The sequence below is a fragment of the Thalia democratica genome, chromosome 3 (genome assembly GCF_965202585.1).
Source record: "Thalia democratica chromosome 3, ktThaDemo2.hap1.1, whole genome shotgun sequence".
In the NCBI taxonomy this organism is placed as follows: Eukaryota; Metazoa; Chordata; class Thaliacea; order Salpida; family Salpidae; genus Thalia; species Thalia democratica.
In genome coordinates, this window is record NC_139167.1 from 47,029,959 (window position 1) to 47,046,319 (window position 16,361).

At 28.8% G+C, this 16,361-nt stretch overlaps 1 protein-coding gene across 1 annotated transcript; it reads left to right on the forward strand.

Moving 5' to 3' along the window:
* Positions 1-14,509: 14,509 nt before the first annotated feature.
* LOC145831752 (dehydrodolichyl diphosphate synthase complex subunit nus1-like) lies at positions 14,510-16,271 on the forward strand. The gene has a single exon (XM_082939077.1). The coding sequence runs from the start codon at positions 14,518-14,520 to the stop codon at positions 15,340-15,342; it is 825 nt and encodes a 274-aa protein (XP_082795203.1). The 5' UTR covers positions 14,510-14,517; the 3' UTR covers positions 15,343-16,271.
* Positions 16,272-16,361: the final 90 nt, after the last annotated feature.

A 16,361-nucleotide genomic window follows, 5' to 3' on the forward strand; every position in this document is an offset into this window, starting at 1 on the left:
ACTAAATTAAAAATTCAATTAAAAAAATATAATACTTAGTACACACAACAAAGAAGTTTCTCTAAAATCATCGCTTATAAAAGAAAAATCATAATTACAAAATAAATAAGTAAACTAAGAGTTTGTAGGGGTGAGGCGTAGGGAAACGAATATTTTTTTCTTTTGTTTATAGTGGAAAATTAGTGAATTTTACTGGAATTTATTGTATTTAAATCAAATCTTTTTAGCTTTAAACGAAATTGTTCTATATCCTCACAAGATACTATATCCTGAGGTAGTCTGTTCCACATGGGTGGGTGTCAGAACGACAAAATGACACGGTGCGTCACTTTGGCACAGCGACAAAATGACACGGTGCGTCACTCTGGCAAGGTGCGTCACTTTGGCACAGCGACAAAATGACACGGTGCGTCACCTTGACACGGTGTGTCACTTTGGCACGGAGGGTCACTTTGGCACGGCGACTAAATGACATGGTGCGTCACTTTGGCACAGCGACAAAATGACATGGTGCGTCACTTTGGCACGGAGGGTCACTTTGGCACAGCGACAAAATGACATGGTGCGTCACTTAGGCACGGTGCGTCATTTTGGCACAGCGACAAAATGACACGGTGCGTCACTTTGGCACAGCGACAAAATGACACGGTGCGTCACTTTGGCACAGCGTCAAAATGACACGATACGTCACTTTGACACAGCGACTAAATGACACGGTGCGTCACGATAGCATGGATTAACAAACTTATATGCAAAACTAAACTTCTTCAGTAATATAACTTTTAATTGTAAAATTTTGATAGTAATTAGTTAAACAAAAGATTTATTATACTTTTTCCAAACTATAGTAGCTTGATACATTTGAAACTATATATGTTACATTGCTTTAAAATTTAAGTCATAGTATAAAAACATAATTTCTTAAGTTTGTTTTTTACGTTTCACGACTTTTCATATTTATGTAATGAATAAAATTTAGTATTTTTTGTTGTTAAGTTTAATTAATTATTATCAGGAATTGTTTAAAAAAATAACTAAGATTTAAATTAATACAGAGTTATTTCGTAGTAAGAATAAGTCATGCGTGTTTTAACTGTAGTTTTTAAAAATACAGAGTTAAGCTGCTTTTGTAGTAACTAGCCATTTATATTAAATATGTATATATATTTATATTTAACAAAAGTTGATAAGTTAGGATGTTTACTTAAAAATCTGTATTGAAAATATATAATAAACTTGTCTGAAAGCAAATAATTAAAATAAACGGACCTGGAGCCTAAATTTATGAAAAAGTTAAAAATAGTATTATGAACAGTTGAGAGAAAATTAAGAGTCTGATGCAACCATTCGTGCGCATTTATATATTTATCACTTTGAAAAAAATCACTAGAAGAGGTTATACATACAACATTGCTGCTGCAGCCTTCTAATTAAAGCTGCAGCCATTCTATTAAAGTTAATACTTTAAGTCTTTTTTATTTTTACAAAACTTTTTAGTCTAAAATATAAAAAATTAAACTTAGAGTATGACAGATATTATAGTATTTTATTGCATATAAGGATTTAATTGCATTTATATTTAATACAAATCAGTAAATAAATTTCATAATGATACAGTAAAAGCTGATTTTAATTTGCGTGTAAAACATTTCTTCTACTTTATATTCTTGAGTTTTATTACAAAGTTTTAAAAAACTCGGTTTTGTCTTAACTCTGTTATGAAAATAATATTTAATTTTCTATTTTTAATCTTGCAACCTATTAAGTCGCCAAAATAGCGCAAGTATTAATTTTTTTAAGCATAAAAACGTAAAATAAGAACCGCATTAGAATTTAGAATCACAACAGCAGAAAAGTTGCTTTCGATAACGTCTGAGTTTTAGTTTATAAAACAAATTTTCCTCTGTATTTACATCTACTAGTTTATTGTTTTGATGTACTGAATGATTGATCTAAAATGAAGATTGTATTTTTTAAATCAGAATGTTGCTGAAGTTTAAAAAATATGTTTATATGAGTTTTTATCTTTTTAGTCGTAAAATGGCAAGTCATTTTCTAATTTTTATTACTCGTTTCAAGTTCTAGTACTAAACTGTGTTTAAGATTTTCCATTCGAAAGTAATCAAAAATAAATTTTCGTTAATTTTGGCAGTCGTATTTTGGTAAAAAAAATGCTGCTTTTGCATCTTTGTGAACGTTGTTTGGTATAAACAACTAGTTGTTGTTTATTAAGCACAGCTTTTAAGCACACCTAACACCTTGCTATTGCTTAAAAACGAGCATGTTTTTTATGGTATACTATCAAAATCCACCCGCGTTCAAAATCCACCCGATCAAAATCAACCCGACTCTAAATCCACCCGATCAAAATCAACCCGAGTCAAAATCTACCCGATCAAAATCAACCCGAGTCAAAATCCACCCGGGTCAAAATCAACCCGGTTCAATATCCATCCGATCAAAATCCACCCGATCAAAATCCACCCGAGTTAAAATCCACCCGATTAAAATCCACCCGGTTCAAAATCCACCCGATCAAAATCCACCCGATCAAAATCCACCCGATCAAAATCCACCTGGTTCAAAATCCACCCGATCAAAATCAACCCGACTCTAAATCCACCCGTTTCAAAATCCACCCGATCAAAATCCACCCGATCAAAATCAACCCGAGTCAAAATCCACCCGATCAAAATCCACCTGGTTCAAAATCCACCCGATCAAAATCAACCCGACTCTAAATCCACCCGTTTCAAAATCCACCCGATCAAAATCCACCCGATCAAAATCAACCCGAGTCAAAATCCACCCGATCAAAATCCACCCGAGCCAAAATCCACCCGAGTCAAAATCCACCCGATCAAAATCCACCCGAGTCAAAATCCACCCGATCAAAATTCATCCGAGTTAAAATCAACCCGAGTCAAAATCCTACCGACACAAAATCAACCAAAGTCAAAATCCAACCGAATCGAAACAAGCACCTTGTTTATTTATTTCTTTTTAAATCAAGTATCATTTAAACAAATCTCACCACTCTAAAGTACCAATCTTGAACAAGTTTTATTTAAAAAACACTTATGAAATCTTGTATTTTTGTCCCTTATAAATTGACCTAAGAAAATAAAAACTGTACTACAGATTGAACTTATTTTGTGAGGTTTTTTGAGTTGTTATTTGGTATTTTTGCTCATTAAAAGGAATTTTTGACAAAAATATTTTTGTTTTTTTGATTACTGAATATAATTTTGAATAGCTACAGCCGGCAAGCAGCTTTTAAAGGAACTGTTGTTTTTGAATATAAGTATAACTATAAGAGCTAATATAAGTTAAACAACGTCAGGATAAATAAATTAAAGTTTTACTATACAAATATGACTATGTTAAAACTTTTAGAAAACTAAAGGATGTGCCAGAAAAAATAATCTTGTATTATCTCAATCACAATTACACGACAATCAATTATAATTTACTGTTTCTAGGTATAAAATTTAATAATTTAGAACTTTTAAGTAATTTTTAAACAAATACGTCACACGATATAATTTCTATAAAAACTGAGTATTACAAGTGAAAGCTACCATTTATACTACAAATTAATCCATTTAATTTAGGGGTCAGCAAACTGCGGCCCTCGAAGTGTAAATATGTGGCCCTCGAGCATGTAAATTTGGTCCGCTAAACAAAACAAAATTTAAATTGAAATTTTCAAAAAAAGAAAAAGAAATTATAATAGTTTGTTTTTAAGTTCCTGAATATCATTTAAAAACCATTTATTATGCTTAAGCCTTAGATGTGAAAAAAGACAGATAGTAAATCTAGAAGTTTTTCTTTAAAGTTTAGACTTTACTTTTCCTTTTAAACAACAAAAGTTTACATACTTGGATAAATTACTTATATAATATTGGAAAGTTTTTTTAATTGGCAATTTTACATGTTTTTAACTTTTAAAAACACGGTGACTGGGTTGAAGTAACTGTTGTACTTTTTTTGTTTCAAAAAGTTGCAACCCGAAAAACTTTAGATAGATTATTAAGGTATTTAAAGGTATTAAAAGAAAAACTTACACTGTTTAAAATGAAAGTATTAATATTTGTTTATATTTTAACTAGTTTAACAAAATCACTAAAATTTCAAATACGTGAAATGCTGTGCATTAAATAAAAAAGATTTTTTTTAACTACTAAAAAGAAAATACAAATAAAATAATAGAAATTGATTATAAAAAGTGTACATAATGATCTACAGCTGTTTTTTAAGCTTAGTTTTTTTCAGATGTCACTGAGAGTTGCTTGTAAATGACAACCTGAAATGGCTATCAACAAAATGCAAAAGACTGAAAGAAAGATAAAAAACAACACTTTATGAAACCGAACCAGAAGAGGAAATGGATATCAAATTTTATTAATTGTATTATTGCATCACTGTGTTGTTGTGTACCGTGTTGTTTTCTGAAACACAAAACGTTTCATAGATTGCTTTCTTAATTATTAAACAGATAAGTGGTCATGAAAATTAAAAATTTGTTATTTAATTTAAATAACCTTGTAAATTATGATAGAAATAATAATATGACACAAGTTTTTAAAAAAAATAGTTTTCGACTTTAGAAAAAAATATACATTTTAAATATGCCAGGCCTGATCCCTGTAAGTAGATAAACGTGACTAAAACAGATTAAAAACAAAAATTGAATAAAACAACGGCTCGCGGAAAAAATTGAAACATGAAATTTGGCCCAAGATAAACAATTGTCTGCCGACTCTGATTAAATCCAACTGCATCTTCGTTACTTTTAACTACAAACGTTTAAAATTCATTTAGTTTATGTTTTTTTTTATATAATTTTTTTATGTGAAAGGTCTTAACAAGATATTTATCTATAAATGTATTTTTTTTAGTCTTAGCTATAAAAATAATTAATTGTTAATTAAATGACAACTTTGGCGAAAGCCGGTAGAAATAGTTCAGAAAATCTTGTGCCGTGAGGCAAGCTCTGTTTTACATAAAGGTTTGATTATACCTATTCAATCATCAAACCACAAACACTTGTTAGACTCAGATCGGGTCTCAGTCTACCAAGTGCTTGTGGTCTGATGATCTAATTGGTATGATCATCACTTTATGTTAATTATTATTGTAAGTTTTTTGTCATACGAAGGACCCAGGCATCAAAACCTAGGCACTTATACTTTAATTAGTTTCTTTGTGAACTATATTTTGAATAAAATAAGCTAAGCTTATTTAAAACTTAAAGTTTGATTTTAAAAAAACAGTAAAGTTGTTATTAATTAGACATGAAGTTTTTAAATGTCTTTTTATACCATTTTTAGAAACTATAGTACAAAAAAAAGTTTTGTAAATTTTTTAGAACATACAAATACACACTCTTTTGTGTCATGTCGTATTTATCTATTACTGAAATCTTCAAGATCTTAACGTTTTACATATATTAAAATTTAATAATTTTTTAAGCTGTTTTAATCTTTAAAAGTTATGGTCATGTTAGTTAAACAATGCTTCTAAGCTTTTAATAAAGTTGTAATAACTTACCAAAGTTTTACACTGCTTGATATTAATTTATCAATATTAATAATGATATTATAAATATAGTTACTAAGTTTAGATTTAAATCTAATAGGTGTAATATACTATATTAGTTGTTATGCAACATAACATATTAAAGAATTTAATAACGAACGAAAACAAAACTGGTACAGGTATTAGCAAACTGAAGTTGTCTGCTTAAATGCATAGAAAAAAAAACATAATGAATACTATATAAATCTTTAAAATGTTAGTGGCAAAAATGTTTTTTCTAAATCTTCAAAAGAACTTAATTATACATAACACTAAATTTAAATCTTTATGACATATAAATAAACCAAATTAAACAACTTAATGAAAAAAAAAGACTAAATTGGTACAGGTGTAAAGCAAATTAAAGTTGCCTGCTTAAATATCTCGAACAAAAAGTTAACATAAAAGATACTATATAAATACTCTAAAATGTTATTGGTATAAACTATTTTTCAAAATTTTTAAAAGAACTAAACAGCACACAACAATGAATTTAAATCTTTATGACATTAAAATGAACTTATTTAAACAAATTTATGAAAAAAAAACGAATAATAATACAAACGCTAGTTATTAAAGGTTATGGGCAATACCTCTAAGGTATTCTAATATAGTTTTTTCAGAACGACTACTTACAATTCTTTTCAACCTCTGGTCAAGATCTCTGTACTGTTTTTGTTTCTTTTTTGGAGGTTCACCTGCGTTTAACCTCATAATTTCCAAGCTTTGAGTTTTTTGTTCCTTGAAAATTGTCTGCACACACTTAAACACGCCAGGGTTGGCACACTGCATGACGGACTTAAATCGTCTGTGCCAACCCTCAACACAGTTGTTTGTCCGGAAGCAATTTGACCTTGTTCTTTCGTAAACACTCCAAAAGTTTATCGGAAAAAGTGGTTCTCGACCTTCGGCACCGATGTAAGTGTGAACGAAATACTTAACAATAGGTTTTGCTTCATCTGGACAACCCCTATGTTGAAGCAAAAGATCTGAGGCTAAAGAAACATCTTCTTCTGGTAGAAACGCAAGTGCTGAAACATGCTTTATGAAGAGTGAAAAAACACCGTCTTCAGCTTCATAATTGGTTTTGCAGCCCTGTTAATAAATATAGCTGCATAAATTTTTCCATAATTAAACATCAGTTAAAAAAAGCTGTGGGCTTTTGATTAGTATAACACTATTAAACCTGTCATGCCAAAATACTAAACAGTTTTTACATTAGAATCTTATATCTTTTTAAATTAATTTAACCAAAAAAAGTTGTAAAACAGTACAAAGTTTAACTCTCAATCTAGAAATTTTATCTTAGATATTTTGTGATATTATTTAAGCTAAAGGCTTAAATTTAACAAAACAAACTTAATACTTTACTTACATAAAACATAATTTAATAAAGATAAATACAAACAAAAATTACTTTTTCAACAACTTTTCGGTACAATGACTGTTGTAGATGGAAAAAACAGCCACGAGTAATACAAGGAAAAAGAGATTCTATCGCATTTATGGCAGCTTTCTCGAAATCTGTTATCCACAAGTGTGGTGAAAGCGGCTTTATCCTGTTTAATGTAGTGAGAAGTCTAGTGTATGTGTCCTGTGTTTTGTTTTGAAGCAGAGCGTACACTAAAGGGAATACAGCAGGTTTTTCGTCTAAACCTGTTATCCTTAGTAAATATTTTTATTTAATTATGATTGACTTTGGAAAATTAAATTAGAAGGAAGTTTAAATGGATTAAAACTGAGCGTAATTCTTTTTTTATTTTTTTTTAACTTCTTTTTTTAAAAGTAACACCAACACCATAACATTTATAAATTATAAACATTTTAAATACTTGTAAAGCTACTATGAATATTTTTTTATGCTGTTTAATTATATTGTTTAACTTATTTTATTAGTTATTTTATTAAATAAATTAAAATTTCTTTCTTTATAAATACTTACTCTTTTTTATACCAATAGTTGTTTAAACATATAACTTTATTCATTATTACAAAATTCTATTTGAAATTAATTCTTATTTCGAAAAAAATGAACTCGGGTTGATTTTGACTCGGGTGGATTTTGATCGGGTGGATTTTAAACCGGGTGGATTTTGGCTCGGGTGGATTTTGATCGGGTAGATTTTGAACCGGGTTGATTTTGATCGGGTGGATTTTGACTCGGGTGGATTTTGAACTGGGTTGATTTTGATCGGGTGGATTTTGAACCGGGTTGATTTTGATTGGGTTAATTTCGATCGGGTGGATATTGAACCGGGTTGATTTTGATCGGGTGGATTTTGATCGGGTGGATTTTGATCTGGTGGATTTTGACTCGGGTGGATCTTGACTCGGGTTGATTTTGATCGGGTTGATTTTAATCGGGTGGATTTTGAACCGGGTTGATTTTGATCGGGTAGATTATGAACCGGGTTGATTTTGAACGGGTGGATTTTGACTCGGGTGGATTTTGACTCGGGTGGATTTTGATCGGGTGGATTTTGAACCGGGTAGATTTTAATCGGGTGGATTTTGACCCGGGTGGATTTTGATCGGGTGGATTTTGACTTGGGTGGATTTTGATCGGGTTGATTTTGATCGGGTGGATTTTGATCGGGTGGATTTTGATCGCGGGTGGATTTTGATTGCGGGTGGATTTTGAACGTGTCCCGTTTTTTATAAGTACGACGATGAGAATAGAAGGTATAAACATTACGTGTTTCATTTTATTTTATGAAGTCACGATCAAAAATTCCTGCGGTCTTTGTTCTTAAAGTTAATCAATGTAATTGTTGCTGATTCTACAAAACCGGTTAGAAGACAGGAAACCGAAAAGTTTCCTAGAAAAATAAGATCGTTGTCCATACCAATAAAGATTGAAGTTTCACGACAAATCGTTTCCTCCCTTATTAACCACCGTGTCATTTTGTCGCTGTGCCAAAGTGACCCTCTGTGCCAAAGTGACGCACCATGTCATTTTGTCGCTGTGCCAAAGTGACCCTCCGTGCCAAAGTGACGCACCGTGTCATTTTGTCGCTGTGCCAAAGTGACCCTCTGTGCCAAAGTGACGCACCGTGTCATTTTGTCGCCGTGCCAAAGTGACCCTCTGTGCCAAAGTGACGCACCGTGTCATTTTGTCGCCGTGCCAAAGTGACCCTCTGTGCCAAAGTGACGCACCGCACCGTGTCATTTTGTCGCTGTGCCAAAGTGACGCACCGTGTCATCTTTTCGCCGTGCCAAAGTGACCCTCTGTGCCAAAGTGACGCACCGTGTCATTTTGTCGCCGTGCCAAAGTAACCCTCCGTGCCAAACTGACGCACTGTGCCAAAGTGACGCACCGTGTCTATTTGACGACCGTGTCATTTTGTCGCTGTGTCATTCTGACCCGCCTCCGTTCCACATAGCTTTTGCTCTGTAAAAAAATGCGCCTTGCCACTGACTGTTTTGAAAATCATGTTTACATTTTATTTTCAAATTATTTCCTCTTAGTTGATATTTATTTTGGGAAAAATAAAAAAACTGACTAAAAAAACTTTTATATTTGCCATTGATAATTTTGTAAAGAAATAATAGATCAAATTCCCATCTTCTATATTCCAGTGATTTCAAGCCAAATTTAATCATTATATGATGTGTAAGATATGTTGCAACGACTACAAATATGACGGGTAAAACTCCTTTGCACAGATTCAATTTTATTAATATCCTTTTTTAAATGGGGTGACCAAATTTGGGTACTAAACTCAAGTTATAAAAGTTTTAGTTTTCATCATTAGTACTAATTATTTTTAATTAGATATAATTAGTACTAATGATGAATTCTAAAACTTTTTTAATTAGATATATGTTTAGAATTTTTTATCAATCTTCTTTTTGAGTTGAAGCACTATAAACTTTTACGAATGAAAAATATAAAAATATATTTTTCAATTTGGATTTGGCAATTTTTCAGAAAGTAAATAGAAAATGAACACTAGATAAACTTGTTAGCGAGTTGAGTTTTTTTAGTATTTAAGGTTAATTTATGTACTCTGTTCGCTAGGAAAACCAAAATATTTTTTAAAGTTAAATCACTAAAAATTAGTTTTACAAATAAAAACTTGATGTTAAAAATAATAAAAATAGAATGAGAAAGTGGTCAAACAGGATTCTGTTTTTTACATAAATTTTATTGTTTAGCATACTGATCTTAAAGTCAGAGTTGTATTTTAATATTTAGAAACGGCTAAAATTGTACGACTCTACTATTATTAAAATAAAACAACAATGTTTCTTTTGTAAAATTTAGATAGGTACATTATTTAATTTGTTAAAATTTAAATTAGTTTACATTGCTATCAAATTTTATGTCCGAATGACTCCTGAACTGATGCCCAAATTTTTATTTTTTTATTGTACTACAATTGTTTAAGAGTTTTAATGAGTTTTTTACTTTGTTTTTATATTTTTTGCCAATATAACTTTTTTAATAAACTTTGTTAGTGTTTACTTAAATTTCAAATTACAATTACTTTGTTAATTCTAAATCATGTATTTAGAGTACTTTTAATACCTTTTCAATACTCTATGTTTGGTTTAAGACTTTTTTCAATGCATGGTTTCTGCACACTCACGATAACTATGGCTACTTTTTTCTCATCAACTCAAACTAGTTTGATGTAACTCAGGCTAGTTTTTGGTCACTCATACTGACATTTATTTTTAAAGAGTGGCAATTTTTTTAGAAATACTATTTTAAAACAAACTGATAAGTTATAAAAACATATTTTAAAACTTATCGTTTAGAGTTTATGAATTTATGCGAATTTTTCCACCTTTATAAGTAAAGCGTTTGCAAATAAGTATATGACATTTCATTTCTGTATTAATTACAAACTAGTGTGAACCATTTTATGGTATATAAAAATATTTTGTGTTCGATTGTTTCTATATATTTTGACTTGATTATACAAAATAAACTAAATATTGTGTTAAAACTTGGTAGATTACCAAAAAGATTTATTTTTAGGTACAACAATGTTAATCACTTTTTTTTTTAGATTGTTTCATATATATTTAATTTAAAGTATCTTTCTTTTTATACAACAATTAAACATACGAAACTATGCGAATTGAACTATAATAAGGTGAATTTTAAATGTACGAAAATGAAAACCCCGAATGACAGAATATTTATAAAACTTTTTTTAATCTAAAAACATAACAATTCGGTTAGACATCTTTTAAACTAAATTGATATTTTTGTTGGAAATTTATTTTGATAAGAAACATTTTTAATAAGAATCAACAGTATTCCATTTAGATATTGTAATTTATTAGTTTCTATAATCAGTTTTAAATAGCATGATAAAGTTAAAATTAGTGAACTATCGGATTCGGCTGTTTTTTGTTTGGATTCGAAGCCTAATTAAAAAACAAAGATCTGAATTTAAAAAAGATTCGGATCATAGCTTAGATTTGGCCGGATCCGGTTTATTGGAAAGAATAGCTTTCCGTGATAAGCTTCTTTCAGTTTTATACATATATAGTTGTGTTTTTGCTTAAAAAACTTATTTTATAGAAACTTTTACTGCTCTTTAGCACCTTTTAAATTTCTAAGAAACCAATTAAGATTGTGGTTTTCGACAGTTTAAGAATAAGTTATTTACAACTATAAATTTCTAGAAAAATGCATAACAAAACTATTTTTCAAAGATTTGTTTGAAAAAAAAAGAAAATATGATAATACAATATTTTTGAAACTAGGAAACTTTGTAAAAGTTTTTTAGTTACTGACCTTAATAAAAACAAAAAGAAGGAATTATAATATTTAAGTATATATTTTTAAAGTGGCCTTAACATTTTGGCTTTTAAAAGAAGAAAGTGTGCAGTACTACGTGATTTACAAAAACACTATAATTGTATTGTTACAGCTGAAAAATGGAATCTTGTAAGCTACATTATTGAACTGATTGAACCTTTTTACATAGTAAAGCAGCACTGAAGTTGAAACAAAGCATTGCTGTCAAGTGTATTTCCGCATGCTGAAGCACTGTTTTTTTTTTGAAGCGAATAGTCAACGTGGCAAGAATCTTCAACCTTGGCAGAATGTATATTAGAAGCTTTCGAAAGAAAGTTAAGCTAAAAATAACAGCTCATACTTAAATCTTAATGATAACATCTTGTTGTTAGTCACAGCAGCTGTTGATCAAAGTTTCGACTTTACTTTTTCTCACCTAACTTGTATGATATGGAGGTTGAAAGACTGTTGAGATTAGAAGTAAAAAGCATATTTATCGTAAAACTGGTTAAAGTGGTCACTCTCCTCTAGTACCGCCTAATAATCCTAAAACTCAACTATCTATAAAATATGTTCCTAATGATTTTTTATTGCTCGTTTCCACGTTTGAAACAAGTACATTCACTCCAGTCACTCACGAAAGCGAGAAACAAGATTCAGTGGATCAAGAGATTGAGACAGAAATTAAGTTGCTTTTGTTGAAGAAAACTACTTTAACAAATTAGACAAGCTGAAGTCTTATCTTGGTTGAAGTCAAACAAGAAAAGATAACCACATCTCGCAAGGTTTGCAGAGAAGTATCTTTCGGCACCTCGATTTTCTGTTTATTCTAAAAGCTTATTTTCTGAAGCTGATAACGATAAGTACGATTAAAATCAAAATTGATTGCTTCCGAAGACCGGCGAAAAACTTTTGCTTCTTCATCATATATTTAAAAAGCTAGAATAGGTTTCTTCGTATATTAGTAGCGTGGATATAAGGAAATATTGTTTACTAAACTACTTACTTTTATATACGTAAACAGTTGCTAAAGAAGCTAATCTTATTTTTTTAATTCATACTTTTGTATATAAAAGTTTAATTTAAACTTTTCTCAAAAATAAAATTTAAGTTCATTATTAATTAACTATTTTAAAACTTATTTAATTTTTCTTTTACGTCATACAAGGTACAAATCTCAGTTCAATCGCATAAGTAGCTGGAAATCATTTCATAAAATTTAAACTGAGATTTCGTATCGATAGATTTTTTTAGTCTTGTTGTACGACGTTTTATTTTTAGTGTTCAAAACAAAAAAGTTTGATAATAACATTGTTTTTTTTTTTAAGATATACGATTAAACATTTTTACTAAATTAGGGGTATTATAAATATAATTTTTTCTAAGTTTTTACGCTATTAAGACTACACAAAGGTTAAAATACTTAGGATCCGAATCCAACCGAGTCCTAATAAAATTAAAATAGATCCGCATACGGCCGCTTTTGCAAATACTTAGAACTGTATTTATACTAAATAAAAATTCATGTTAGTTTTTGATACATAGTGAAAAAACTACATTTTTGTTGATTAGTAATTAAATTTTATCATTTATATTAATGTTATTGTTTGATTTTGTTTGTTTTTACAGCTTAGTTTGGTAATGAAAGCCACCAGGCAAGGCTGTCAAAATGCTAATTTCCCAAGTTAACAACTTAATAAACGTGTGTTTGGTTTTACTTAAAATGACATGCTCGAGTAATATTACATACTATTGTAAATTACAAAAACAAGCCAGGGACTAGTATAGTATTATCATACAAAAACAAAACTAAAATTTAAGTACGAATATAAAAATACTAAAAAAGAAGTTTTGCATTTTTGGAAATTTTTCTATATTAGATTTTTTTAAATTCTTGCAGAATTCCCTATAACAACAACTTTTAATTCAAACTTTGTACCTTTGTCCTTAACAACAACAAAAAAGTTACTTGTTTTAAAAATTATATTTAAATATTTGGACTTTTTACATAGTCTTTGTTGACTTTTTTATTCGTGAAGCAAAACAAAAGGTAATTTTAGTTTTTATTTAGTTTATTTGCTTAATACCAATTTATTTTACTAGTTTATCGTGTTTTATTTTTTTTTAGTTTTCTTAAATAAATTGTATTGCTTTATATTACTGAAAAATACCAGAAAAAAAAACTTGAATAAGTTAAGTAGAAAAATAAATTTTTAGTTCATTATCTTTACTGTTTTAGTTTGCTTAATATTTAAACTTACACTAAATATTATAAGTTTAGAGTGATATAAATAGGTCTATTAAGCTTTATTTATACTAGACATAATAAAAGCTGTGTCTAAACTCTATAATGGTTAAATTCCACGACTAGGTTTTAGATTATTATTTTAATTAATTTAGATCCTACTGCCGAGGATTTTAACACTTTAGGCACTATTTTTTACCATGTAAGGTATATACATTACTTTAAATGTTCTGGGGTTCGTCATTGAAATTTAAATAAAAAAAAGTTCTGAGGGATAACTGATGGAATATTTAAAGTTTATATTAGACAATTTTTGATTTTTAATGAAACGGGGCAATTATCTAAAATAAAATTGTCGAGATAGCATATATAGAAATAAGTTTTTAAACCTAGATCTATGTTTACAAAGAAAAGATTTGTTTAGCTTCAAATTCTTTTTAACATATGTCTTTTTTAAGTTCGCCCTATTTGATTTTACATTTAATGCGTCAGCTGCAAGTCAAAGGCGCTTCTGATTGACTAGTATTTTAGTTTACTTTTTTAGTTCTAAGTACAATTTTATTGTAAGGTTGTTTAGGGATAAGATAAGGGTATAGATTGAGATTTTTTGGCAAGATGGTTTAGGGATAAGAGTATAGATGATCTTAATATAAGGCTAAATCATAATTTAACTTCTTTTGCATATTGTTATAATTGAAAAAGGTCCAAAACTAAAACTGCCACCGACTTACAATTCGTTTATCCAAAATGGATTTTTTTATCCTGTTAAAATTTTACTTAATAAAGTTACAAGTTAAGAGCAATACAAGTGGTTAAATTTAAAGGCAAATTAAAAAGAACAGCTAATGTTATAGTATTTTATATTTAAAGCCAGCATTTCATTTCAATGTGTGATCATTGCCAGCTCATAAATTTGAAAAAAAACAACAACACTATGGAACAAGATTTGTTAGAGAATCCTAAACCTCTTTTTGTTTTTATGGGGTGGATTAATTCGATTGAAGTTTTACCAACCTCAACACTAAAGCTTCATTTGAAATCTAAACTGTCATCACTTACATTAAAACTAGTACATTTTCTTTTCTGGATGGTATGTAGCTTATGTACTCAATTTTATTGTTTGAAGCAAAAGCTTACTCATTTATACACTAAGTACATTTTGAATTTCTTAAGTCTTTTACAATGCAAAAGTTTTGAATGTGAAGCAGTAATTAAATGTAATTCTTACTTCAAGAAAGTTCCAAAACATGTTGTGGTAATAATAAATGAAGAAAAAACCAACTATAAAGTTTTGTCTGACATTGCAGTTTGGAATTTTTTGACAGGAGTTGAAAATGTTACATTGGTGAGTAGCTCACTAGATAACAAGTTACTAGAAAAACTTTATAAAAAATTTCTTATAAACAAAGGTTTTCCTAAAAACTTGGAAATTGAATTGTTAAAAAAGTTCGAAAATGTAAAGCTTTCAAGCATAGAAGTAGAGCGAAAAACTTTTATTAAAAAAGTTCAACAGATGACTGAAACTGAATGCACTAATCTTACTTTAGGTTCTACAGATTGTTTTTTAAAGAATGATAGAATTCAAGATCCTGAAGTGATGATTTCATTTGGTCCTTACCATTCAATGTATGGATATGCTCCTTGGAACACAAGACTAACTGAGTTCTTTACTTTCATATCTCATCATAACTTTACTTACCTAGATTTTTTATCAGTATTCAAAAGCTATTCTAAATGTGAACAAAGAGTTGGAAAGTAAACATTTCAAATTTTGCTATTTTTAAAACTCTTATTATGTCTACAGTCATCAGTTATAGTGTATTTTATAAAATTGTTTGTGTTACACATAGAAGTTTACAATTAAAACTATTAAACTTTCTATTGATATTTTTTATACTTGTTTATGTTTTGATATACTGAAAATTTAAAATGAGTAAAGATGAAAGCCACTACTTTTATTATATTTTCTTTGAGATATATTTCTCTCTGTTCTCAATAAATTTCACTTCCTAACTTTATGTACATTTTTCTTATATAATAAAAAATAGTTAAAGGTTTATGCAAGTTTATTACTATTTGTTTTATTTTGGTAATTTTATAAGTACAGTTTGGAAGCCATTAATAAAAAAGTTCTTAAATGATAATAGAATTTAATCTTTTTGACTACTAAGTCTCAAATTTAAGTTGTTAACTTAAACATTCTATTATAGTTTAAATACAAGAGTTTGGTAGACAATTGAACAAGTATTGTGTTGTGACAAATTATGTTTTGTATTCACACAAAAATAAATTAACAAGTAGACAACAGCTATTGTTTTTATTTTGTATTAGTAAAATTTTTACCAGTAGTTTAATTGCTTAATTAATGCTGTTTTTCTCTTACCTTTATTTTACTTATAATTAAATACAAAATTTATGTAACTTTAACTTTTAATACTGCTGTATATGTAGTACAATTGGCTTTCTACATAAAAGAAATTATTTGACTATTTAATTAATTAATCTCCTAATATTTCTACTTATAAAATATATAACAGCTACTTATCTACTTTTTTTTGTAGTAAGTAAAAGATGCGTGATCTAAAATGTTTAACTTTGATAATATATATTCTGAAATATAATTCAAATATATTAAAGATATTTTAAAAAACACTTTTTTTTTTCTTATAATAACTTTAAAAATAAACTTTAGTGCTTAAATTTATAATATTTGAATCTTATTTAATTCTTTTTTTACAAAATAATATTAACTTTCTTATATTACAAGCTTGTAAGTGT